General features: G+C 27.3%; 4 protein-coding genes and 1 pseudogene across 4 annotated transcripts in view; 2 read left to right on the top strand and 3 right to left on the bottom strand.

The window, feature by feature from the left end:
• Positions 1 to 196: 196 nt before the first annotated feature.
• On the top strand, positions 197 to 1319 carry LOC113377171 (renin receptor-like). Its single transcript, XM_026617395.1, has one exon. The coding sequence runs from the start codon at positions 259 to 261 to the stop codon at positions 1189 to 1191; it is 933 nt and encodes a 310-aa protein (XP_026473180.1). The 5' UTR covers positions 197 to 258; the 3' UTR covers positions 1192 to 1319.
• Positions 1320 to 3459: 2140 nt separating this feature from the next.
• Positions 3460 to 4651, bottom strand: LOC113378362. Its single transcript, XM_026618897.1, has one exon. The coding sequence runs from the start codon at positions 4459 to 4461 to the stop codon at positions 3460 to 3462; it is 1002 nt and encodes a 333-aa protein (XP_026474682.1). The 5' UTR covers positions 4462 to 4651.
• A 5898-nt stretch (positions 4652 to 10549) lies between these two features.
• On the bottom strand, positions 10550 to 12263 carry LOC113378359 (annotated as a pseudogene).
• Positions 12264 to 17135: 4872 nt separating this feature from the next.
• Positions 17136 to 17686, bottom strand: LOC113377983. Its single transcript, XM_026618462.1, has 2 exons — positions 17533 to 17686; positions 17136 to 17411 (listed from the first exon to the last, which is right to left on the bottom strand). Exons 1-2 carry the CDS (start codon positions 17551 to 17553, stop codon positions 17259 to 17261), a joined length of 174 nt encoding a protein of 57 aa, XP_026474247.1. The 5' UTR covers positions 17554 to 17686; the 3' UTR covers positions 17136 to 17258.
• Positions 17687 to 18212: 526 nt separating this feature from the next.
• The window catches only part of LOC113378354 (twinkle protein, mitochondrial-like), a 49052-nt gene continuing 40462 nt past the window's right edge, over positions 18213 to 26802 (top strand). Inside the window, exons 1-9 of the mRNA XM_026618891.1 lie at positions 18213 to 18350; positions 18530 to 18809; positions 18880 to 19115; positions 20708 to 20815; positions 21076 to 21244; positions 21321 to 21492; positions 23075 to 23231; positions 25660 to 25809; positions 26204 to 26392. Of these exons, the coding sequence (XP_026474676.1) occupies positions 18548 to 18809; positions 18880 to 19115; positions 20708 to 20815; positions 21076 to 21244; positions 21321 to 21492; positions 23075 to 23231; positions 25660 to 25809; positions 26204 to 26392 (1443 nt within the window). The 5' untranslated portion in view covers positions 18213 to 18350; positions 18530 to 18547. The remainder of the gene's footprint in view (positions 18351 to 18529; positions 18810 to 18879; positions 19116 to 20707; positions 20816 to 21075; positions 21245 to 21320; positions 21493 to 23074; positions 23232 to 25659; positions 25810 to 26203; positions 26393 to 26802) is intronic.

Raw genomic sequence — 26802 nt, 5'->3', positions numbered from 1 at the left:
GTCAACGCATAAATATAATTATAACAAATACAATATTCAATTTAATTAACAATTTGCAATTTATACTATTTTAAGTATTATAATTCGGAAAATACAAACCTAATTTCATCTATAAGGAAAATAAATCTTTTATCTGACAGTTCTCATTGTCACCTCACGTCACGCCATTCGCCATTGACAAGTGCAGTCATATGACAGAAAATCATATGACTAAAAATTTATTGATCACAGGATAAAATCGCATTCGTACGTAATAAAATGTGGCAAAAGGTTCTAATTTATTTACTGCCCCTTGTGGCCAGCATATATTGTAATGGGGAATTAAGTGTATTAAATTCTCCAAATGGAATCCAATTCCAAGGCGAGACACCTTTACCCCAATCTTTGTTAAAGGAATTGTATTCCGTAGCCCTAGGATTGACATCGGAGCAGAGTTCTGCCGAATGGGACGGAGTGAGTAAATTAAATCCTTTTCAATTACCTAAAGCTGTAGTCACTGTAGTTGTAGAAGGCACCGATAAACTTAGTTTGGATTCGAAGAATACCTATCCTTTGGTTGTTGATGAGGAATTGGATAATACTTGGGACTCCTTGGATAAACGTTTCAAAGAACGTTATCCCTTCGATGATTTGACTCTTGTGAACTTGGAATTACCTAATGGTAACGTTAATTCTGAGCGTGTCTTTGGTGTTGTATCACCCAAACCGGTACAAAGTGATTTACCAGAGAAGTTTGTGAAAGACCTGGGTGTCCTCAACGCTTTATCTGACAAAGTCTTAGAACTAACCCCTGATGAGCGCCCTAGCCTGTTCTTCTTCCGCTTATCAACAAATTTCAAATCCCCCGAAGACACCGACAAAGCCAAAACAGAGCTCACCAAAGCCATCAAAACTTTAAGCGAAGCCTTCGACAAAACCTACAAAGGCAAAGTGCTGTTTACAGTACTAACCTCCAATGACGTCTTAACACGTAAAACAAGGCAAGCAGATGATGCCCCAAAAGAACCCGATTTCAACCTAGCTAAAGAATACAACGACTCCTACCCGGTGGTTTTTAACATCATCTTATGGTTTGGAGTAGCCTTTTTCTTCTCGCTACTAGCTATCTGTATCTCGATCTCCACAATGGACCCCGGAAGGGACTCCATTATTTACAGAATGACATCCACACGTATCAAGAAGGAGAATTAAGTTTGTGAAGGAGTGTTTTTAATTGTAAATAGATTGTTTAGTATTATTACAATGCAACGTGATCAATATTATTTAAAAATACAATATCTTTGTTGTTACATATTTGTTTAACATTCCTCATATTACCGAATTGTACATTATTTGAACCTTGATGTTTTTTTTTTTATCAAGGTTGTATATTATATTAATTAATTGTATTTATTGAATGTTTTAAATATAGTTTATGCATAAAGATATTGAAAAAGTGTTTTAGTAGCCAGAAAATTCAGGATGCTTGTCAGCAAATTTTAATAAAATTTGCACAATTTTACTATTTAAAGTTACGTAATTATTATTTCAATTTTGCACAAAATATTTGCAAAAAATAATTGCATATTATTAATTGAATAACATTCATTATAATTATATTTAAAATGTTGACAGTTGCAAAAACCAAAATGTCTACTTGACAGTTCCGAATCCAACATGGACGCTTGACAGCTCCAAATTTGAAATACTTCGAGTTATAAATAAATGTTCGTGCTTTATATTTATGCTTATCACGTTTAAATTTAGTTCAAATATATTATAAGTATTATATATCGTTAGAAAGGTAATTAAATTATCTACAAAACTGTATATAACGTTTAGAAACTTTTAGAACAAAATTGTTTAGGAAAAATGATTAAACTTTGAATTGGCACAACTTAAAATTTGTAAACTTAGACATTTTTTTAATATATGTTTTAGAAGAGAATTAAATAGGAAAACGAAGTGAAGTTCAGAATTTAGTTAGCCATTAGTGAGTTTTTGCGGTTACATTTTTTTTAAATTTACGCATAAACAACATATATATTATTATATACTGTTGAAAAGCCAATAAGTTATCTACAGCTGTGTTTTTAACAATTTAACACGTTTTGAACAAAATTATTTACAAAATATTTTTAAACTTTAAAGTGTCATTTTATATTATTAGTTTCTTCAGTTGCACTTTTTTATATTCACGATTATTTTATTATACAAAATTAAAATATCACAAAAATGATATATCTTGTTAGAAAGCTAATAAAATTATCTATAAATCTGTATATAAAGTTTAATAACTTTTCTAACAAAATTTATTACGAAAAATCTATGAATTTGAACATTTAGTTAGGATTTCATCGGTTACCTTTTTTTTATCTTTAACATTTTTTGTTCAGAAATTTCTTTATGGTTATTTATAATATTATATCTTTAGAAAGTAGATAAAATTATCTACAAATCTGTATATAACGTTTAATAACTTTTCAAACAAAATTAAATGAGAAAAATTAGTGAAATTTGAAATTTATTGGTTACATTTTTTCTAAATTTACGCTTGTTTTACTAAAATTTGTTCAAGAACATATATATTTTTATATATCGTTAAAAAGCTTACAGAATTATCTACAACTTTGTATATAATAATATTTATAATATATATAATTTATAAAGTTTCGAACAAAATTATTTACAAAATACTTTTAAACTTCGATATCAAAATGAAGTTTCATATTACAGTATCACTTTGCACAGTTGCACTTTTCTATATCCTCGATTCTTTTATTATAAAAAATTAAAATATTACTATAGTATTATATATTATTAGAAAGCTAATTAAATTATCTACAAATCTGTATATAACGTTTGAAAACTTTGCGAACAAAATTTAATACGAAAAATATGTAAACTTAAAAATTTAGTTACTCTTGGTGAAATTCTATGGTTGATTTTTTCATATTTAGCATTATTGTAAAAAACTTTAGCTCCATGGTTATTTATTATAATATATTGTTAAAAAATGGATAAAATTACCTACAAATCTGTGTATAACAATTTGTTAGTGTTGGAACAAAATTATGCAAAAATAATTTAAGCTTTGAAATTAAAATTTTTGTAAGGCGTTCACATTGTTTTATCCTCAACGCTTTATTTTAAGATTAAATTTATTCTAATATAATTTAATTAAATATATTAACGTTATTATATATCATTAGAAAACTATTTAAATTATCTTCAAATCTGTTTATAACACTTAAAAACTGTTAAAACAAAATTGTCTAGAAAAAATTGGTTAAACTTTGGAAAATTGTAAACTGAAACGTTTACTTTTATACATTTTAGTATAAAATATGTACATAAAATGCCACTTACGCCTTGTTTACGTAATCTTCGACCAAAACACACAATTAAGTAGTTTCATAAAATGTATTTATACATACTTACATCATATATACAATCAAAAAACACGAATACAATTAAATGTTATAAATCTATCAAATTAACTTCAGTACATTTGTCATTATCCGGCTTCTTATTATTAAAATCATAAACAATCTCCGAAGTGGATTGATAGATCGGATTAATCGTGACACTGTTATCAGAATCATCATCATCTGATAAATAAAATTTTGAGCCTTGTTTCGAACCTAAAGACTTCTTTCTCAAGGGGGCAATGGGTCTGTCGTGGATCCTGCTATCGCTTTTGGTTCTGTGCAACTCGTTGGCAAGTACTTGGGATCGTAGAAGTTTGGGGGATTTACTACGTCTTGGGGGCTGGGGTAGGGCTAGGTTGGTGTCGAAGGGGTTGAAACGACCCACGGATTGAGCTCGGGATTGTACGTTGTTGTTTTTGTGGTTCTCTTGGCCGAAATTGAGGTTTTCAAAGAACTCCCAAGAGTTATCGAAGGGTTTTGCTTCCGGTTTTTTCTCTGGCGAGAATTTTATTAAAGCGTTGTCCTCAAAAGTAACCCAAGAAGTCTCTTGAGCAGGCAAGTGACATTGGAAGCCTGTCTGTTGCATCCAATGATCCCCACAGCCTTTATTTCTCGGTACCATGAACAAAGGATCTTTTCCAGTACGCAAACTGATACGTTTCTGCAAACGGAACAACTGGGTCCTCCAGTACTCATACGAGGCTGTTTTGAGCACATTAATCCACTCCAAGACATGCTCTTCAGATCTGCCTGAAAAAACATGTCTTCGATCCCAATCGTTTTGGAACACAATACAAAATGCAAAAGGCATTGCCGTCTGCATCTCTAATTGTATTTGGCATTGTTCCAGCACCAGGAGCCCTAAAGGTTGCTTCGTGTTGACTTTCCCAGTATCACTTATATCAAAATAATATAGGAGGTTAGATTTTAATTTAAACCATCTCTCTTTGCAACCGTTTTGATTGAATTTGGGCCTGCTGTAATTCAGTCTTCCTTCGAGATCACATTTGGACTCGCTTAATTGAGCGATTTCTTTGTCATTAAACTTCATAATTGCAACAATAATAATACTTAGTATATACAAACGATTATTGGAGCCCTAAGTGTGTCTTTTATCAAACAAAGGATTTGTCACAAGTTTATGACGCACATTAAACGAGTAAATTATCATTATTGTTGTGTTTGGTACGTCAATAATTATGTACGGACGTTTAAAATAAACAATGAAGCCGTAAATAGCTTATTTTTGTGTAATTAAATCAACAAAAAATTAATTGGTTTTAACATAACCTTTAAAAGAACTGTCATTAAGACATTTCTAAATAAAATGGAGAGGATACTCGCTGAGTTGGAGCTGTCAAGCGTCCATGTTGGAAACTGTCAAAATTATTGATTTTGCAACTGTCAAATTATAATTTTTTTTTAATATTATTTTATTTATTTACATATATACATTATTTTCATATCTCAGTCAGACAGAGGTGCCTGGTATGAGAGATTATGAAAAACAGTTTTCATATAATATTTACATTTCATTTGACTATAATATCTATTTCATTAATATAATATCTATATATAACTCTTCAGTCTTCTTTTTCTTCAATTTCCATATAGTACTTCTTTATTTTTCTTTTAAAATTATCATTATCATTGGTCATCTTAATATAGTCTGGCAATTCGTTATATATTTTGGTAGCACTCCATATGACATTTTCTCTCAAATTCTTTTTTCTATTGCGTTCAATGTGAAAATTGTTGTGTTGTCTCGTGTAGTGTTCATGTATATCTTGATTTGTGTCTATTGTTGCACTTGTTTTAATTCGGTTAAATTTCATTTTGTGTATTAGTTTGCATTTCTCTATTTTAATTATGTTATTTAGTGAATGATTATTTGTTTCTCTCTGCAAGTATTTGGTGGGTGTTAGATGTGGTAAATTATATGCTATTTTTATGGCTTTATTCATTATTCTCTGTATGTCATTTAGGTTTGCTTTAGTTGTTTGGCTCCATGTTGTTATGCCATATAAAATTATAGGTATTATTTGCGTTTTAAGAATTAGTATTTTATTTTTTTTGCCGAAAGAGTGGATCCTTTTCAATGCCCCTGTTATTGTTCCTATCTTTCTTTTTATTTTGTTTATATGGTCTGTCCATGTCAGTTTTTCATTTATTATCAGTCCTAAGTATTTTATGCTTTCCACTTCCTCTATTGCTCTATTATTTACTTCAATTTTTAGTTTAGTGTTCTCAGTATTTTTTCTATGTTTGAAATATATGTATTTTGTTTTATCTATGTTAATTGTTAGTTTATTTTCACAATCATTTGTTAAAATTAATTGTGCGTATTGTTTTTAATTTAAATTGAGTATAAAAAGTTCTCTAATAATTACTTTTGTGCAAAATGTCAAATTAGTTAGTTTGAGCTGTCAAGCGTCCATGTTGAATTCGGAGCTGTCAAGTAGACATTTTGAATTTTGCAACTGTCAACTTTTCAAATATAATTATAATGAATTTAATATTTAATTAATACTTAGCAATTTATTTAATTTTTTTTTTATTTTTGTGTTTTAAATTAAATATATAAAATTTGTTGCTAGTAATGAATTAAAATGTTAATTAACTAGTTACTAAACTTTAGAATTCACTAATTTTTCTTACAAAATTTTGTTTGAAAAGTTTTTAAACGTTATATACAGATTTGTATACAATTTAATTAGCTTTCTAATGATATATAATAGTGTTAATATATTTACTTGAATTTAACAAAATAAATATAAATATAAAATGTATTTATAACATGAATTATTTGGAACTATCATCATGAATAAAAGATTTTAAACTAAAACAATGTGGACGTCTTACGAAAATTTTAATTTTAAAGTTTAACAAATTATTTTTGCATAATTTTGTTCCAACACTAACAAATTGTTTCATACAGATTTTTAGATAGATTTATCTACTTTCCAACAATATATAATAATATATACACATTGAAACAGATTATTTAAAAAAATAATTAAACACTGAAAAAATGTTTGACCATGAACTAGACATAAATCGTTCTTTATTTTAAAATTTCATTTTTTTTTAATATATCTTTGTTCTAAACGGTTTAAATTGTTATATACAAATGTATAGATAATTTTATCTACTTATTAGCAATATATCCCGATTAATATATCTAAAGACAATTTTCATTACAATAATTATAAACATAAAAAAAATGTAACGAATGCAATCCACCAATGGCTAACTATATTTTTAAGTTCACAAATTTTTCCTAATTAATTTCATTTGAAAAGTTATTAAATGTTATATACAGATTTGAAGAAAATTTTATTATCTTTTTAACAATATATAATACTATCGTTATATTTTAATTATTTATATTAAAATAATCGTAGATATAAAAAATGCGATCAATAAAACTATTATTATAGGATGACACTTCATTTTGATTTCAAATATTAAAACTATTTTGTAAATAATTTTGTTCTGAACTTGAAAAAGTGTTATATGCACGGTTGTAGATAATTTAATTATCTTTCTAATGATATATAATAATATTAATATATTTAATTAAATTTAAACTAAATAAATATAAATATAAACCAAAACGTTGAAGATAAAACAATATGGACGCCTTACAAAAATTTTAATTTCAAAGTTTAACAAATTATTTTTGCATAATTTTGTTCTAACACTAACAAATTGTTAAATACAGATTTATAGACGATTTTATCTACTTTTTAACGATATATTATATTGCATTAGTATAATAATGAATTCTATCAGAATAATACTAAACATATAAAAATGTAACCGAATACACCAATGCAGAAGAACGTTTTTTGAATCATTCAAATCGGACGCTTAGTTCTTTCAAAAACTGCAATTTTTTGCTCATTTAGCTCGGTATCTCCGAAACGGCCGGACCTGCCTTTGCCAAAAATTAATCAGCAAATCTCCCTATCAATAGGAATCGAATGGTAAACGAATTATTCAAATCGGATGCTTCATTCTTTCAAAAACTGCAATTTTTTGCTCATTTTTACACATTTAGCTCGGTATCTCCGAGACGGCTGGACCTGCCTTTGCCAAAAACTAATCAGCACATCTCCCTATCAATAGGAATCGAATGTTTTTTTTAACCATTCAAATCGGTTGATCCGTGCGCCCGAAAACGTGGACAAAAAATTGTATTCATAAATACAGGCAATAATAATATAATAAATTAATAGTATATCCAGTTTGTATTTTTATTAAATTTATTGTGTAAATATAAATCGTATAAAAATTATTTCAATTCGATTTGGCACTTAAATAACTCTATATTTACTTTTTTTAACATTTTTACAAATTTTATTATATGTACAATTATAAAATAAATTATTAGCTATAACTCTATTAATACTTATATTGTGTCAATATTTAAATTCTATTGCAACAATTAGTTATTATATAAACAAATCACTTGAAATATTGCATAAGATCTAAACTTAATTACCAAATTAATTAATTGATCACTTATTACTAAGAATTAATATTTATTTTCTGGACAGTTTATACTTCATGTTTATTTATTATTGAAGTAATACAATCATTTTGCTAAAGACAATTACTACAAGATAATTACTATAAATTATATTTATTTACATTTATGTTAACTTATATACTTAAACATTTTTATATGAATCCGCTTACAATTTATAATACTGCATTTTTCATTCATATTACAATTATGAATTTTTTCACGAATTGTTATTCCTAACGACAATATTTTTATTATCAAACATGCCATTTGTTACTAAAATTAATAAATATACTAGATCTAAATTTTTATAAAATTGAGATAAATTTTATCTTATTTTAGACAATTAATATTGATTTTGTTACAAAAAAATCCCAAAGTTCAAGTATGAAAAACGCTTTACAACGCTAAAGCCTCCGCCACACTCTACCGGCTGCATATAAAGTTAAAAACAATTGTTATATACAAAATGTCAAGTGTGTGTGCGGCTTTAGGCTAAAGCTTGTAACACACTGTGCAATTAAAATAACAGAAAAAATAGAAATTATATTTTGTCAGTAAGATTTATTTATATATTGAAATTTTGTTAAAGATTTTAATGAAGTGTTTATTCAAGATTTTAGTAAATTTAATTTAGTTTCTGCTAAGAAAAACGAAAAAGAGTGTTCCAGACAAAATTTTCGAGTAATTTAACTTAATGTAGAAGAATGCCCCAACAAAATTCATTTTGTCAAAGTTAATTTGTTGTTTAAATATTTTTTAAAATAGTATTTTATTATTCTAGAATGATGTAATTTGAGTATGTTACTGTCCAATGCATATACTAAGACGACAAATACTAAAATTGATGTGTATCAGAACAAAATATTTAAATATTAATACGAAGAAACCGCTATTGTAGTATTTGTAAAAATTAATAAGTTAATTTAATAAAATGTATGTAAAAAAATGTCACGAATTCTTCATATATTAAATTAATGATTTTATTGTATCTCTTGACAAAATAATTTTTTTAACGAGCTCCTCAGGACGTACGAGTCCAAAATTTTTGTATGTTATTCTCTAATATGCATATTATAATAATATAAAGTAAAAATAATAGGTTCTTTGACAACATTTTGAGTTATTAATTATTTTGTCTCCAAAGTACATAAGAATGCATTTTCAAACAATATAATTGTATTTTTTATTAATATCTAAATATTTTGTTCTGAAACTCGTCAATTTTAATATTTGTGATCATAGTAGTTCCCATTGGAGAGTGACATACTCAAATTTGAGCATTTTACAACAAATAATGTAATTTTGAAAATTATTTGAAGAATAAATTGGGTTTACACTTTCGTTGAATACTTATGACGTGTACTTTGTTCAAATGTGTAAGGATAGGTTTACATTACTTTTATACAAAATTTTGCATAAGACTTTAGTAAACTATTTATAAGGATTTTAAGTAAATTTTATCTACATTTTGTCAAGATAAACAAAAAAGAGTGTCAAAAAATTTATGAACTTAAAAATTTAGTTACCGTTGATGGATTTTATTGGTTAAATTTTTTTATGTTTATAATTATTGTAAAAAAAATTGTCTTTAGAGTTGTTTATAGGGATATATTGTTAAAAAGTAGATAAAATTATCTACAAATCTGTATATAACAATTTGTTAGTGTTGGAACAAAGTTATGCGAAAATAATTTGTTAAAGTTTGAAATTAACACCATCATAAGGCGTCCATATTGTTTCGCAAAAACAAAAATGTCTACTTGACAGTTGCTTATCCAACATGGACACTTGACAGCTCCAATTTTAAAATAATTCGAGTTGCAAATAAATGTTCGTGGTTTACATTTATAGTTATTTTTTTTAAATTTAATTGAATATATTAAAAGTGTTATATATCATTAGAAAGCTAATAAAATTGTCTACAAATCCGTATATAACGTTTAAAAACTTTTCGAACAAAATTTAGCATAATAAATCTGTAAAGTAGAAACAGTAGCCATTCGTGGTTAGTGGTTACATTTTTTTATATTTACTTAAATATTGCTAAAATTTGTTACACAACATATATATTGTTATATATCGTTAAAAAGCTAATGAAATTATCTACAACTGTGTATATAACAATTTGTTAGGTTTCGAACAAAATTATTTACAAAATATTTCTAAATTTTCAAGTGCCATTTTGTATTAGCTGTTTCATCTGTTGCACTTTCAATATATTAGGCTGAGTTCACATTAGTCTTGTACAAAACTTTCCAAAGGACTTTAGTAAAATTTTTATACAAAACTTTAGTAAATTTTATCTACATTCTGCTAAACTAATTCAAAAAGAGTGCTCCAGACAAAATTTTCAAGATATTTAAGCAAATGTAAAGAAATGTCCCTACAATTTCAAATTTTCACTATATATAAGGATAGGTTTACATTAATTTTAATCAAAATTTTCCATGGGGTTAAATTAAACTGTTTATACAGAATTTAAGTAAATTTTATCTAGTTTCTGCTAAACTAAATCAAAAAGAGTGCCTGACACAAAATTTTTGAGTAATTTAACAAGATATAAAAAATATACCTTACACATTAGGCTGTGTACACACTCATTCAATTACAATACAGTACTCTTCTTCAAAACAATCATAGACTTCCTTCGACAATCATTCCTAGCACTTTTACTCGTATGCATCCGATTAATGTTCAAATCGTCTTGACTTTGGGAATTCAGCAAAGCGAGAAGCTCAAAGGCTGCTCTTTTGTTATCCGCATTCCACACACTCGAGGGTAAAAAGTTTTCTTTATTATCATCGAGACACTTTTGTTGTTTAGTTTTACCGTCAACAACTTGAGTTTGTTTTTGGGATTTAAAAACTGAAAACAAATTCTTCTTAACAGGTTTATTGTTAAGTTCATCGTTTAAAATTTGTACATCAGTTTTAAGAATAGTTTCTTTAATCGGTTCTAATTTTGTAGGAGGTACTATTATACTCTCGCAGTCCCCTGTGTCAGCCGAAAGGGTGCTGTCGAGATCTAGATAATCGATTTTTTGTGCCCTTCGTCTAGGACGTAAACACTTGCCTGTTTTGTACGTTTTAATCAAAGCCTCGGCTTTAGCAAGCTTTTCTTTGGCTAAAACATTTAATTGTTCCAAACGTTGCTCACGCTTTGCCAATAATTTCTCTTTTTCCAAAAGTTTAGCTTCGGCTTGCTTCAAATTAACTTCTCGTTGACGTATTTGTTCCAATTTTGTTAACCAGACTTGTTTGAAAGTGTCTTCGGTTAAATCGTGAGGACTTTTAAAAGTCTCCAAAGCTTTTGCTAAAGTTTTTGGATCGGAATCAGATTTAGACACAGTTTTTTGTTGGTGTAGGTGTAAATCGTTTTGGTAAACATTATCACAATTGTTTAATTTATCTAAAAGGCTCGTTCGTTTTATATTTTTAACAATGGGGGACGTGAATTCTGTGCTCAAGTTTGATAAAACAGTGGGATGGTGTATAATAATTTCCACAGAAGGCCTGTACGTGCAATCTGTATTCAATAACAACTTTATAACATTGTGTAAATCATCCGTGTAGTCTTTAGGTATCTTTTTAAAACGTCCTTGCTTAATATTATCAGACAAACTCACAAACGTGTCACTGAAAAACGGTGGTTGCAAAGCACATAACTCGTACACCAGACAACCCAAAGACCAAACATCACTTTTTTTATTATATTTAGCACCTTTAATAACCTCCGGACTCATATAGTTAGGAGTACCCACCACAGTATCACTAAAACTATCCTTTTCCATTATTCTTGCTAAACCGAAGTCACCTAGCTTAACATTACCACGACTGTCAAGAAATATGTTAGCAGGTTTTATATCCCGGTGCAAAATTGTTAAGCGGGATTTATGGGTGTGACAAGCCTGCAAAGCCCTAGCTGTCTGGTACAAAACTTTCCATACAAACCTTTCCTCGATACAACTATTCGTGTCTTTACATTTTGTGATCAACTTAGCCAAGTCACCCTGCTCGCAGAATTCCATTATTATATATAAAATCTGTGTCTGCGCGTGTATGATCCTGTCATAATACTGTACGATATTGGGGTGTTTGAGTTCTTTTAATAAATTTACCTCGGATACTAAAAGTTGCTTTTGGTCCTCTGACATGCAACCGTAGTCGATTGCTTTCCAAACATAAACCTGGTTATTTTTCTTATGTTTTACCTTATAACAGACTCCAAAGGAGCCCGAGCCTATTATACACAACACTTCATAGTCTGTTAATTGCATAATTATATATATTTATTAACAATTGTAAATAAAAACGTTATCAACAGACTTCAACTGTCAAAACAGGTGTTTGTTTGGGTGCGTTCGACTTGGACGCTTACGCGCTGTGAGCGCTCACGCTTATAAGCACGAATTTTTAGCGTTCGACTTGGCCGATAAGCGCTCAGAATCGATAACTGAAATCCGTTCGTTTTGGAAACTGTGAGCGTCAATAAGCATCAAAATGGCGGCAACTGGCGGTAACGGTAATTGTGTAAATTTTATTACTTTCTGGATCATTCAGCGGGATTATAAAGAATTTAACAATTAATAAATAAATGAAATTTCGTTTGCTTATGCTTAATTCATATTAACATTAAAATTAAAATTTAAAATTATTTAAAATTAATTAAATTTAAAATTAATTAATATTAATATTAATATTAAAAAATAATTGTGTTATACAACTTGGCATTTTTGCGGGATTATAAAAAATTTAACAATTAATGAATAAATGAAATTTGGTTAGCTTATGCTTAATTAATAGTAATATTAAAATTAAAATTTAAAATTATTTAATATTAATATTAATATTAAAAAATAAATGTGATATACAACTTGGCATTTTTGCGGGATTATATAGAATTTAACAATTAATAAATAAATGAAATTTGGTCAGCTCATGCTTAATTAATAGTAATATTAAAATTAAAATTTAAAATTAACTAAATTTAAAATTAATTAATATCAATATTAATATTAAAAAATAATTGTGACATACAGCTTGCCATTTTTGCGGAATTATAAAGAATTTGACAATTAATAAACAAATGAAATGACAGATAGTAAAAACAACTGACGCTCACGCTCACGCTGCCCTACCTCTGTGGCGTGAGCGTATGTGAGCGCAAAATATGTGCTACGAGCATCCTACGATGGTGCTACGAGCGTACTTATGTGACACTCACAGCGCCAAGTCGAACGATGAAAGCGCGCTCACGGCGCGCTCACAGCGCGTAAGCGTCCAAGTCGAATGCACCCTTTATTGACGACAAGTTGGCGACAGGTGGATTGACAGAGATATCGATATTTTTGGTTATGGTGCGAAATATCGATAAAAATGGCGCGCGGGGAATTCAAAATGGTAAATGAATGTAGTTTTGGGTATAAATTGTTTTTGGTGCAAATGTAATGATACATTTATGGCATTAAGTATAATTGTTATTTATATATTTATGTTTGTTTATATTTGTATATTTATATATTTATATATTTATATATTCATATATTTATATTCACTTGCATTATTATATGTAATATCTGTGTCTATTATTACTTGCATATTTATTTTTATATTTTTTAACTTTTCGTAGAAGTTTATGTTTTTGCCAAATACTCGATTTCCTAACCTTATATTTTCAATATTTAATTTTAATTCAATCCTGTGAACTAGTCCTAATATATTATATATAGATTATGTCCGGTTTTTGTATAATATATGGATTCCGTCAGAATATTTTTCTTAATTTTGTTAATTTACTCAAAAAATTTGTATGGGTCATTTTTTTCTAATTAGCTTAGCCGAAATTAGATAAAATTTACTAAAATTTTGTATAAACAGTTTATTTTAACCCCATGGAAAATTTTGTGTAAAACTAATGTAAACCTATCCTTATATATTGTGAAAATTTACCACGTATGAAATTTGTGGGGTCAATTTTTCAAATTTTGTTAATTTAATCGAAATCTTGTTCCGGGGCACTCTTTTTCATTTAGATAAGCAGAATCTAGATAAAATTTACTACAAATTCATATGAACAGTGTTATATAGTTCTTTGGAAAATTTTGTATAAAACTAATGTGAACACGCCCTAATATATTGGTATATAAAATTTGAGAGGACATTTTTTTATATTTTTTTAATTTATTCAAAAACTTTGTCCTGGGCACTCTTTTTTATTTACCTAACCAAAAACTAGATAAAATTTTCTATAAATGTATATAAACAGTTTAATATGGTTTTATTTGAAAATTTTGTTTAAAACTAACGTGAACTCACTCTAATATATTATATGAATTTTTAGTATATGGAATCTGTCGGGACATTTTTTGAAATTTTGTTAAATTACTCAAAAATTTTGTTTAGGACACTATTTTTTGTTTAGCTTAGCAGAATGTAGATAAAATTTACTAAAATTCCTCATAAACAGTTTAATATAGTCCTATGCAAATTTTGTATAAAACTAGTCAAATTTACAATATATAAAATTTGTATTTGTATTTATTACTATATTATTTTTTACAAAATCTATATTATTTCATATTATGATTTGATTTTCACTGAAATATTTTATTTCACAAAGCATTTTCTTGTGTTGAAATGTTCAGAAACCTCTGAAACCTGAAGAAATGCAAAAGTTTTATTTTCGGTTAAAAAATTCTACTAATCGTATCTGTCATATATGTTTGTTAACATGTTAAGTATTTTTTAACTTTATTAAAGTTATAAGATTAAAAAATATGTTCTCAGTAATAATATTATTTTTATAAATCTCCTATTTTTTACGCCACCAGATGATTACGGCGTACGATAAATTATTAAAGTTTGGAATATAAAAAACATCTTGTCTCAGTTCACAAATTATAAATTTTGCAAATTCAAATTTTAAACACGTTTTGCAGACAATTTTGTTCTACGGGTTTTAAATTGTTATATACAGTTCTGTAGATTATTTAATTAGCTTTCTAATGATATATAACACTTATAATATATTTAATTAAATTTAAACAAAATATATATATAAATATAAACCACGGACATTTATTTATAACTCGAATTAATTCCAAGTTAGAGCTGTCAAGCCGCCATGTTAGATTAGGAACTGTCAAGTAGACATTTTGTTTTTGCAACTGTCAACATGTATAAAAGAAATTTAAAACTAAAACAATATGGACGCCTTACGATGATGTTAATTTCAAATTTAACGATTTATTTTTGCATAATTTTGTTCCAACACTAACAAATTGTTATATACAGATTTATAGATAATTTTATCTACTTTTTAACAATATATAATAATATATACATGTTGAAACAAATTATTTGAAAAAATAATTAAAATCTAAAAAAATGTTTGACCAAACACTATATATTAACTAGGCATAACTCGTTGTTTAATTTCAAAATTTAATCAATTTTTTTTTAATATATTTTTGTTCCAACACTTACAAATTGTTATATACAGATTTATAGATGATTTTATCTACTTTTTAACAATATATCACTATAAATAACTCTGAAAACAAATTTTATTACAATAATTATAAACAAAAAAAATGTAGCCAATGGCTAATTAAATTTTAAACTTCACAAATTTTTCTTGAATGATTTTGTTTGAAATGTTTTTAAACGTTATATACAGATTTGTAGACAATTTTATAACCTTTTTAACGATATATAATATTATTGTTATATTTTAATTTTGTTTAATAAAATAATCGTAGGTATAAAAAAGTGTAACCGATTAAACCGATAAAATAAAATGTCACTTGAAAGTTTAGAAATATTTTATAAATAATTTTGTTCCAAATGATATAAATTGTTATATGCAGATTTTATAGATAATTCTATTAGCTTTTTAACGATATATAACAATATATATGTTGTAAAACAAATTTTAGCAATATAAACGTAAATATACAAAAATGTAACCCCTAAACCACCAATGGCTAACTGCAGTTTCAACTTTACAGACTTCTGTTGCTGAATTTTGTTCGAAAAGTTTTGAAACGTTATATACAGATTTGTAGATAATTTTATTAGCTTTCTAACAATATATAACACTATTGTTATATTTTAATTCTTTATAACAAAATGAACATGCAACCCATGAAACTAATATTATAGAGAGTTAAACACCAAACCTAATTTTTTGCAAATTTGTTAAACAAAATTTGGAAAAATTTTAAATGCTTTATATTTTTGTAATATGCTCATGAAGACCTTTCAAATGAGACCCCACATGCAAAATTTTTGGACGAATTTGACACAAAAATATTTTTATTACAATCTTGTTTATTTTAATAGATTAATTTTAAAATGGCGGAGACAAGAACTAACTAAATAAAAAAAATAGATACAAGGGAACAATGTGTATTTAATTTCTCTGCATTTTTTTTATTTTATTCAATCTAAATGCCTTAATATTTGTTTCAACAAAATTTTCTCAAGATTCCTGTTAAACACCAATTGTAAAAGTAATTTTTTGAAAATTTTGTTAAACAAAATTTGGAAAAATTCAAAATGCTTTATATTTTTGTAATGTTCTCATCAAGACCTTTCAAATGAGAACCCATATGCAAATTTTTTGGATTTTGATATGAAAACATTTTTGTTACAATCTTGTTTATTTTAATAGATTAATTTTGACAAGAATTAATTAAATAAAAAAATAGATACAACGGAACAATGTGTGTTTAATTTCTTTGTCATTTTATTCGATTTAAATGCCTTAGTCTTTGTTTCAACAAAATTTTCCCAAGATTCCTGTTAAACACTAATTGTAAAAGTAATTTTTTGAAAATTTTGTTAAACAAAATTAGTCAAAATTCAAAATTCTTTATATATTTGTAATGTGCTCTTGAAGACCTTTTAAATGAGACCCCACATGCAAACTTTTTAGAGTTGTTTTGAGACAAGAATTAATTAAATAAAAATATAGATTTTATTGCACAAACAAAAGTGAACAATTAGTATTTAATTTTGTTTAATACTTTAATTCTGTATAATAATTTAATTTTATTCTTTTATTCGATTTAAATGCCTTAGTATTTGTTTGAACAAATCTTTCCCAAGATTCCTAAAACATATTTTAATTAACGATGCTAATTAATAATTAATAAATAAATTTTTAATAATAAAAATTAAAATAAAAACTCTTCCATCCATTTATTAATTTACATACTTTATTTTAAGAATTAAAATACAACTAACAAAACGCAAACCCACTATCTCGATTGAATCAATTTTTAATTAATAATTTTGATTTAAAATTTCCGTTCAGGGCCAGGATGGTGGATCACCGGGTTTAACTCGACCACCATACAGAGCACTCTTGTCACGGAACAATGTCATCCTTCGGGTCTCAGAGTCATCGATTAATTTTCCTAAATAGAATCCGGCTAGGGGTACGATCATCCAGATGTGGTGAGTCTAATAAAAAACAATAATTATAATTATTCAGTATACACATAAACGACGACATTATTATGCATATAAAGCAGGTGTATTTATTATTAAGTATATTATTATTAATTGTTGTCATTTATCTTACTGTGAATCCAAACAAGCCCATTTTCAATGCAATTTCTTGCTAGCTTTCCACTTTTGTGTATTAGACCAGTCCGCGTAAATCGAGCCAGCTGCAAATGTCGGGAAAAGCACAACGATACTGTATTTTCTAAATAATAAACGAAAAGACGACAAGTACCCCATTAAGCTGAAATCGTAAATGACATGACGTAAAATGACACGCGATGAGGTTATGTAGCATTATGTAATATAATAGACATATATATGTTAAGGAAATGCATAAAACTTACTTTGTAGGTTGCAACATTATTAAAAATATATTTAAATATGATAGAACGTAAAATTTGTTTACAAAATTGGTTTTATTTAACAAAATTTTGTTAGTGTTTTGTTTTTTGCATTATGGCGGCAGTGATGGCGGCGGGTGACAGGTCGCGTTGACAGTTGATGAGCGCGCGAAATATGAATTGAAGTAAAGAGAATATTTGTAATAAAATGCAGATACATACACAAGCAACCATTATATACTAAAATATTTAGAAACAATCTAAACAACTATCATGCAACTATCTTTGTACAACAATATTGTTTAAAATTATGTTTTTAGATTTTCATTTATATTTAACAAAAAAATTTGGAGATGGTAACGCTGTTTGTATTTGACAGTTTTGTAGTCAAGCGCGCAGAAAATGTTTAAAAATAACAAAATACAGCCAAAACGTGTTAAATAATAACAAAGTAGATATAAATATGTTTGTACAACATTATTGTTTATAAAACGTGTGTTATTTTACGTTGCTAATGTCTAAACTAATAATTTATAACATGTAAGTTTTTGAGGTTAGTATTTGCACTTACAAGTTTTATTCTTAAATCTTATTAATAAATTTAGTTTAAGAGGTTTATAATAACATAAATGTATTCTATACATGCCGCTTAAGGCTTTAGTATTACCTAAAACTATTATGCTTAGTGCTTTGGGTACAAATTAAATAAATTTCTCTTCATGCTTTTTCTAGGTTATACCCAAGTCCATTATGTTCGTTGAAAAAAGCATTTTCAACTTCAAAACCTTCATAAAACTCCGAAAAGTATACTCAAAAGTCTCCAAAAGACCCTTCAGCACCTTTCTATCCGAAGACCTGCACACAGACTTCTCGATAACAAATGTAAAGAAGTCTTTGAAATCGAACAAAGTCACATTCGAAGATGGCTTTGTCAACATTGTCACCGAGTGCCCCTTTTGTGAAGTCGACACAAACGAAAACAAGAATAGAGTTTATATAAACAAAACTACAGGTAATGGTAATTGATCGATGGATAAATAAATTTGTTTTGGTTTTAATTATGTTTTATTTTTATTTTTTAGGTTTATTTATTTGTCCGAAATGCAAGTATACGAATCAATGGAATATTTTGGAGAGGTTTTTAGCGCAGCAGAAGTCTGCGAAGTTTAAAATCGATTTGCAGAATGTTAGGAGTGAGATTTGTAATTGTAGGGCGAGAGGAGCGCAGGAGTGGGATTATTTAATAAAGGATACAAAGGTTGTTACGGAAAGTATGGTTAAACAGGATGAGGATTTTTTGAGGAGGTTTAATTTAGAGGTAAGTGAAATAGTAATAATTAGTCATTGAATTCTTTTTATATATATATATTTTATGGTGGTCCTTAATATGGACATTTTTGGGAATTTTGTTGCTCCCAAGGGCTCAAATGCTTCCAAATTGATAAAAGAATATCTTCTGAAAGTTTTAGCTCTCAATATTAACATTTAGATAATCCGCGCTTCAATTAATAGTTTTGCATGTTCATTATTAACATGAGTATTTCTAAAATGTTCCAAAAATTTGAGTAAAAAATGAATGAAATCGATAGAATGTTTTTCACTTGTTAGATCAAAAAATGTTTGCTCTACAGACGACTCCAACTTGATAATAATTTTTAATATAAAGATTTTCCAATTTTAGTTATTTGTTCGTCAGTAGAGTTCTTTTTTAACATTTTTCTTAATTTGCTCATTAGTAGAGTTTTTTTTATCATTTTTTCCCCAAATCTGATCATCAGTAGAGTTTTTTTTAACACTTTTTTCTTAATGTTATAGTGGAGTAGATTTTTTTCTTTATTTTTTAGTATATGTCTTTTTGTTAATTTGTTTGTCATTAGAGTTCTTTTCTTGTCTAATGACATTGTGTTCAATAATTTTTTAATTTGCTCTTCAGTAGAGTTCTTTTTTAACATTTTTCTTAATTTGCTTGTCAGTAAAGTTTCTTTTGTCATTTTTTTTTTTTGCTCAACTTAGTAGAGTTTCCTTTTTTGGTTTTTTTTAGATCATTCGCTCTTAGGTAGAATTTTTTTCTTCATATTTTTTCAGTTTGCTCGTCAGTAGAGTCCCTTTTTCTATTTCATTAGTTTGCTAATATTCGTCAGTAATAATAATAATATAATAGTATAGGTTATATTATATTTAATTTTCTAATATCCCCATTGGTAGAGTATTATTTACATAGTTTGATTGTCAGTAGAGTTCTAAACAAAAAAAAATTCTAATATAATTTAGAAGAAATCTAGGTTACTCGTCAGTAGAGTCTCCTTTCTACATAAATAAATTGTAAGAGTTTTTATTAATTTAAATGCTTTAGGATTCTGGTTTCAAATTAATTGCTTTCATTGTCATTAAGACGTTTTGCTGAAGTTTCAACTATAAAACAACGGAGCAAATAAATAAAAGCTCTTTCGTAAGATAATTGAACATTTGATTTTTTTTTAAATTAATAAAGAATAAAATCATTTTATAATCATAGAACAATTCATAATATTTTAGTTCGTTTGTTAGTAGAGCCCTTTTTCGTCACAATAGAAATGCCTTAATGTTTTGTTTTCCTGTTAGTAGAGTTCTTTATCTTTCACTGAACAATGTTTCTCTTTAAATTGTTTGTCAGTAAAATCCCTTTTAGTTATTAAACTATCTTCACTATTTTTTAACTTTGCTTGTCAGTAGCATCCTTTCTTACATAAATATTATAAAACCTAGTTTGCTCCTTAGAAATTATTTATATAGAAATAGAATCTACTGGAGAGGAAACTGGATTTCTTGTAAATTTCTGTCTTAAAAGGGACTCTACTGACATGCAAACTAGATATATGTATATATATATATATATATATATATATATATATATATATGTTTATTTTATAGGAAATTCCCGCAGATATAATTGTACAATCAGAGGCTCGTGTCGATGAGAAACATGAAAATATATACTTTCCTTTACACAATGCCGACAATCAATTAGACGGCTTCAAGGTAAATATTTAAAATAAATACAAATAATAATAAAACAAAAAAAATCTCATACGGCAACACTATCAAAATAACTTCAGGCAGTTCAAATTAATTAGTATTACCGCGTGGTGTACTTATAGGTGTGAAGTCAAACTAATGTTATCTTCACACTTGTGATGTTAGATTTTGACAGTTGACAGTATAAATAATGTAGATAAAAAAATAATTTATATACTACTTATAATAAAGATTAATATATATTGTTTATATTTTTATTACAGGTTATAAATAGTTTAAACGGTCGAGAATCAACTTTACCACCAGTGGGTTGCAGTGGACTTGCAACTATGAAGAAAACTTCTACTTCAACAAAAACTAGTGCTTCCAAGTCGGCCGTTTTAGTATTATCGATTAAGGATTTTTTGGCGTTGCATACACAGAAAATTAATAGTAAAATATTTTCATTATACTTTTTATTGTTAGCGTTTTAGTTAATAATTAAAGAGAAATATTTTTTATCCTTCAGGTACTCCTGTTTGTCTTCCCTACGGTTTAAAATCGTTACCCCAACAATGTCTTCCGGCCCTTGAGAATTATTCAAAATTAATTTTGTGGTTTTTTGGAAACGATGCCAATAATTGGGACACTTCGAGGAATTTTGCAAAGAAATTGAGCGAAAAACGTTGTTTATTTATAAGGTAAGAGGAAAAGCACTCTACTGACGACCGAACTGGAAAATATTTTATATAAAAGGACTCTACTGACGAGCAAACTGGGATTTATTACAAATTATTCATAAAAAAGGACTCTACTGACGAGCAAACTTTAAATTATTTTATAGCAAAAGAACTCTACTGACGAGCAAATTAGATTTTGTTTATAGCTAAGGGACTCTACTGGTGAACAAACTAAATTTTTTTTATAATAGCAAAGGGACTCTACTGACGAGCAAATTAGATTTTGTTTATAGCTACGGGACTCTACTGACGAAAACCTAGAATTTTTTTGTAATAATAAAGAGACTCTACTGACGAGCAAATTAGTCAATTTAGTCAATAAAAAAGTCAATTAGTCAATTAGGTAATAAAAAAAGAATTCTACTGACGAATAAACTAGAATTTTTTTTATATAATAAAAAAGGGAAGGGACTCTACTGACAAGCGAACCTTAAATTATTTTACAGCTAAGGGACTTTACTGGCGAACAAACTAAAAAAATTTTTAATAGCAAAGGGACTTTACTGATGAGCGAATCAGAATATTTTTTATTAAAAGGACTCTACTGACAAATAAACTAGAATTTTTTTTAAAAGGGAGGGGACTCTACTGACTTACAAATTAATATTTTTAACTAATATTTATACAAAAAAGGGACTCTACTGACAAGCAAACCTTAAATTATTTTATAGCTAAGGGACTCTACTGGCAAACAAACTAAAATTTTTTTATTAGCAAAAGGACTCTACTGGCGAACAAACTAAAAAAACTTTTAATAGCAAAGGAACTCTACTGACGAGCAAATCAGATTTTTCATTAAAAAGGACTTTACTGACAGGCAAACTGTTACTTCTTTAAAAATGATATATAAAAAAGGACTCTACTGACGAGCAAACTGATATTTCTTACAAATTATATATAAAAAAGGACTCTACTGACGAACAAAATGTTATTTCTTACAAATTATATATAAAAAAGGACTCTACTGACGAGCAAAGTGATATTTCTTGAAAATCATATATAAAAAAGGACTCTACTGACTAGCAAACTGAATTTCATAAAATATATTAGTAAGAAAATTCTACTCTACTTAAACTTATTATAAATTATTTGTATAAAACGAACTCTACTGACGAGCAAATTGTAGATTTCCTAAAAATCTAGTAAAATTTTTAATCACTTTGCAAAAAAACTCTACAACAGGTTATAAAGTATATCATGCGAAAAACTTTATACTAAAACAAGAAAATGACTTTTTTAACAACTAAACAGACTTTTATCTTTATTTACAAATCGAGTTTATATTACATTTATTTTAAAACTGTTTCAACACAGTTAAGTTAATGTTACGTTTATGTTACGTGTCTGTTACGTTCACGTTACCTTTATATTACGTTCTTGTTACTTAACTCACATAACCATAGGTATATCAAGTACATATTTAAAAAATGTTACAAGAAATTATCTAATTGAATTGTATGTAATTATAAAATATAGTTAGTATAATTTATTAGTATTAAATAATTATATTTATTATTTATTATATAAATTTTCATATTTTTAGGCCTACAGAAAATCAACAAAGACCCTACCAAGCGATAAGTACAAAACAAGATCTAAAACAGATTTTATCAAATGCCCAAACGATTTGGCATAAGGCTATCACAAGTTTTAGTGCTTTGCGAGAAGATGTTCTGTTGGAATTGCAAAATATAGAAAAGGTATGGAAATTTAAACAATCGCATAATTTACAAATACTTGTAATATAGATAATTTGATAATTGATATTGGTATAAAGATATAATATTACAATTAATGATAAAAACACAAATATTATACCATAAATTCAAATTCAAATGTTAACGGTCGCGAAAGAGTTGACAGTACCAACCCGCGGCTAACTTCATTGTGTCGGGTACATTGTTCGTAATTAAATGCAGTAATTTCAAAACATTTTATATACAAATTATAATAAGTTGTTTTGCTGCATTCAATATGTAATTAGTTTTATCTTTATTTAATTATAACTTTAATTTAAATAAAACAATGTATGTGCAAATAGTTCTTACGGTTCTTACAACAAATTACTGCATAAATATATATATATATATATATATATATATATATATATATATATATATATATGAAGTTGTCGCATACGGTGTTGACAGTTCCCAACGAGCGCGCGAAATTTAAAATAGACATTTCAATATAAACAGTTTTGTTTAAATTTAATTAACAACTTTTTTGATATTAAAACTAACTTTAGGCGAAGTGAAGATTATTGGATTGTATACAAAACTGGTTTGTGATTATCTTAAAATAAATGAAAGATAATAAACTAATAAATAAGGACAGAGTACGAACATAATATGAAAGGAAACAGGACAGAGTACGAACTTATATTAATCATAATATAATTAGTCGTGAATTTTGAATTACACATTTTAATTTAAACAGTTTTGATCATTTATATTTGTAATTTGAATTTACTTTATCTATTAATTAGTTGTTATCATTATTAAATCATTAAAGGTATGGGAATTTAAATAATTGCATTATTGTGTATTATGTGTACAACTTTGCTTCCGCCGTTTTTCCAAGGGAAATTCTTTACAATAACGTCGGAAGCAAAGTTGTACATGTAATGCATTTTTAAATACATTTTAAAGTATACCGAGTTGTTGTAGGTCATCATAATGTTAGACAATATTGTAAATTGTTTAATTTTCAACAAATTTGCCGAAGACATCGTTCATATTAAACAAATGGTTTAGAAGTTATGGCATGTATGATACATCAGTGCTTTAAATTTCACACAACTTTGCTTCCGCCGTTTTTCGATACGAATTCTTCACAATAACGGCGGATGCAAAGTTGTACACGTGATATGTTTTCAAATGCTATTTTAAAGTATGCCGAGCTGTTGTACGGCTTCATAATGTCAGACAACATTGCAAATTATTTAATTTCGAACAAATTTGCCGAATGCTTCGTTCACATCAAACGAATGGTTTAGAAGTTACAAGCATTGAAACAAAAATTTTCACCAATGTACTATATTCCAAATCAAGATATCAATGCACACTGTATGAAAAAAATCTGTGACATATCGTAGTTTGTATGGAAACTAGTATACTTTACACTCGAATCATTTGTTTGGTTTCAATTGCAATTTTAAAGTATACCGAGTTGCTTTAGGGCATTGTGACATTAGACAATATTGTAGATTGTTTAATTTTGAACAAATTTGCCGAATATTTCATTGAATTTGGATGAACTGTTCAAAAGTTGCAAGAGTATAAGCTATATTTCGTACTGCCGGTCAAATATGAGTTAAAAAGTTTGACTTCAAATATTTTATACTCATATTTTATTTATGTAAGGCTAAAAATTAACAAAACATCCGTAGTTTATGTATACATATATTTTTTCAAATGAATTTTAATCATAAACTTGCCTTGGTTGAACAGTGAGTCATTTTTTTAATCTACAAGATCTAGTAGAGTCCTTTTTTTAATCTAATACATTGATATTAAACGTTGTTCGTCAGTAGATTCCTTTTTCATCTTGATTAATATAATTTGCTCGTCAGTAGAGTCCCTTTTTTAATCAGATATTTTAATTTGCTTGACAGTAGAGTCTCCTAATTAATTTGCTCGTCAGAAAAGTCTCTTTCTTTAATCTGTTAAATTTTATTTTTTTAGATATATTTAGTTCCTTTGTCAGTAAAATTTGTAGCTTCTTATATTATTTTATTTTTGATTAGTAGAATCTTTTAAAAATAAAATAAATTTAATATACACATCTCTGAAATTGTACTGGATGCTAAAATATTACAGGTCTATGTTAAGTGACTCGATTATAAGTTTATTTAATTTTTCATTGAATAAATCTACTATCTCCACGTACCATCAAATTCATATAACTCGCCTCAAGGCAAAATGCCATTTACACCACTAAATTACACTAACATTTGTACTAAAAATATATCACTAACGCTTACCATGCGTAATCGAGCCTAAGTAAAAATGTATGGAAAAGCGTAGTGTTAGGTTCGGACGACATGGGAAGCATATAAGTTAAATCTTAATTTTTGCCAAAAAGTAACTTCAACTGTCTTGTTATTAATTCATTATCTATTATAAGGTAGCTGGTGTCAAATGGAAACGTTATCCTGTCTTGAATCGAATATTAAAAGGACACAGACGAGGTGAGCTGACAGTTTTAACAGGACCTACGGGCAGTGGAAAGACTACATTTATGAGCGAATATTCTTTGGACTTGGCAATGCAAGGGGTAAATAATAATATATAGTTGCATATTGTTAGAAAGCCAATAAAATTATCTACAAATCTGTATATAACACTTTACTACGTTTCAAACAAAATTATTCACAACATAGAATATTATAGTTAATTATAAAACACAAACTTTATATTGTAAATTCAAATTCAAATGCTAACGGTCAAAAAAGTGTTTACAGTACCATCCCGCGGCTAACTTCATGCTGTTGGGTACATTGTTCAAAATTAAATGCAGTAATTTTAAAACATTTTATAAACAAATTAGTATATGAATTAGTTTCATCGGTTGCACTTTTTTATATACACGTTTATTTTATTATAAATAATTAAAATATAATATTAGTATTATATATTGTTAATAATAAGTTTTTTCTTTTATTTTTTAGGTTAGTACTCTATGGGGTAGTTTTGAGATCCAGAATGCACGATTGGCTCGAGCAATGCTGCAGCAGTTTAGTGGAATTAAATTAGATGATAATCTGCAGGAGTTTGATTATTGGGCTGATAAGTTTGAGGAGTTGCCGATTTATTTTATGATGTTCCATGGGCAGCAGAGTATTAAAGTCGTTATGGATGTAAGTAGATTTTTTTTATAAAATTTTGACTTTTATGTTATTATAACAAAAAATTGACGAAACTCATTAATGTCTAACCAAATTCTAAATTCACTAATTTTTCTTAATTAATTTTGTTTGAAAAGTTATTAAACGTTTTGTAGACAGATTTATTAAACAAATTTGTAGACAATTTTATTACCTTTCTAGCAATATATAACACTATTGTTGTATTTTAATTATTTATAACAAAACGAACATGCAACCGATGAAATTAGCATACAAATTGAATGCAGCAAAACAACAGATAATTAACTTCCCGTAGGGTAAGTTATAGTAATCGTCCAAAAATCGAAATCAAAATTTTTACATTTCTCGACGTTTTGAAGGTTTCTGAACATTTTGGCATACCTCAGAAAAAATGGATGTGT

This window comes from Ctenocephalides felis, unplaced genomic scaffold (assembly GCF_003426905.1).
Source record: "Ctenocephalides felis isolate EL2017-DRISC unplaced genomic scaffold, ASM342690v1 CF-g0.4_SCAFFOLD_01886, whole genome shotgun sequence".
Classification (NCBI taxonomy): Eukaryota; Metazoa; Arthropoda; class Insecta; order Siphonaptera; family Pulicidae; genus Ctenocephalides; species Ctenocephalides felis.
Note: the sequence above shows the minus strand (reverse complement) of the source record. Positions and strands in the feature narration are given on the sequence as shown.

Coding starts and splice junctions, on each gene's coding strand:
- LOC113378362 (XM_026618897.1), bottom strand. CDS start 4,461: ATGAAGTTTAATGACAAAGAAATCGCTCAATTAAGCGAGTCCAAATGT.
- LOC113377171 (XM_026617395.1), top strand. CDS start 259: ATGTGGCAAAAGGTTCTAATTTATTTACTGCCCCTTGTGGCCAGCATA.
- LOC113377983 (XM_026618462.1), bottom strand. CDS start 17,553: ATGGGCTTGTTTGGATTCACA. Junction 17,412..17,532: donor TGGGCTTGTTTGGATTCACA/GTAAGATAAATG, acceptor GTTTTTTATTAG/ACTCACCACATCTGGATGAT.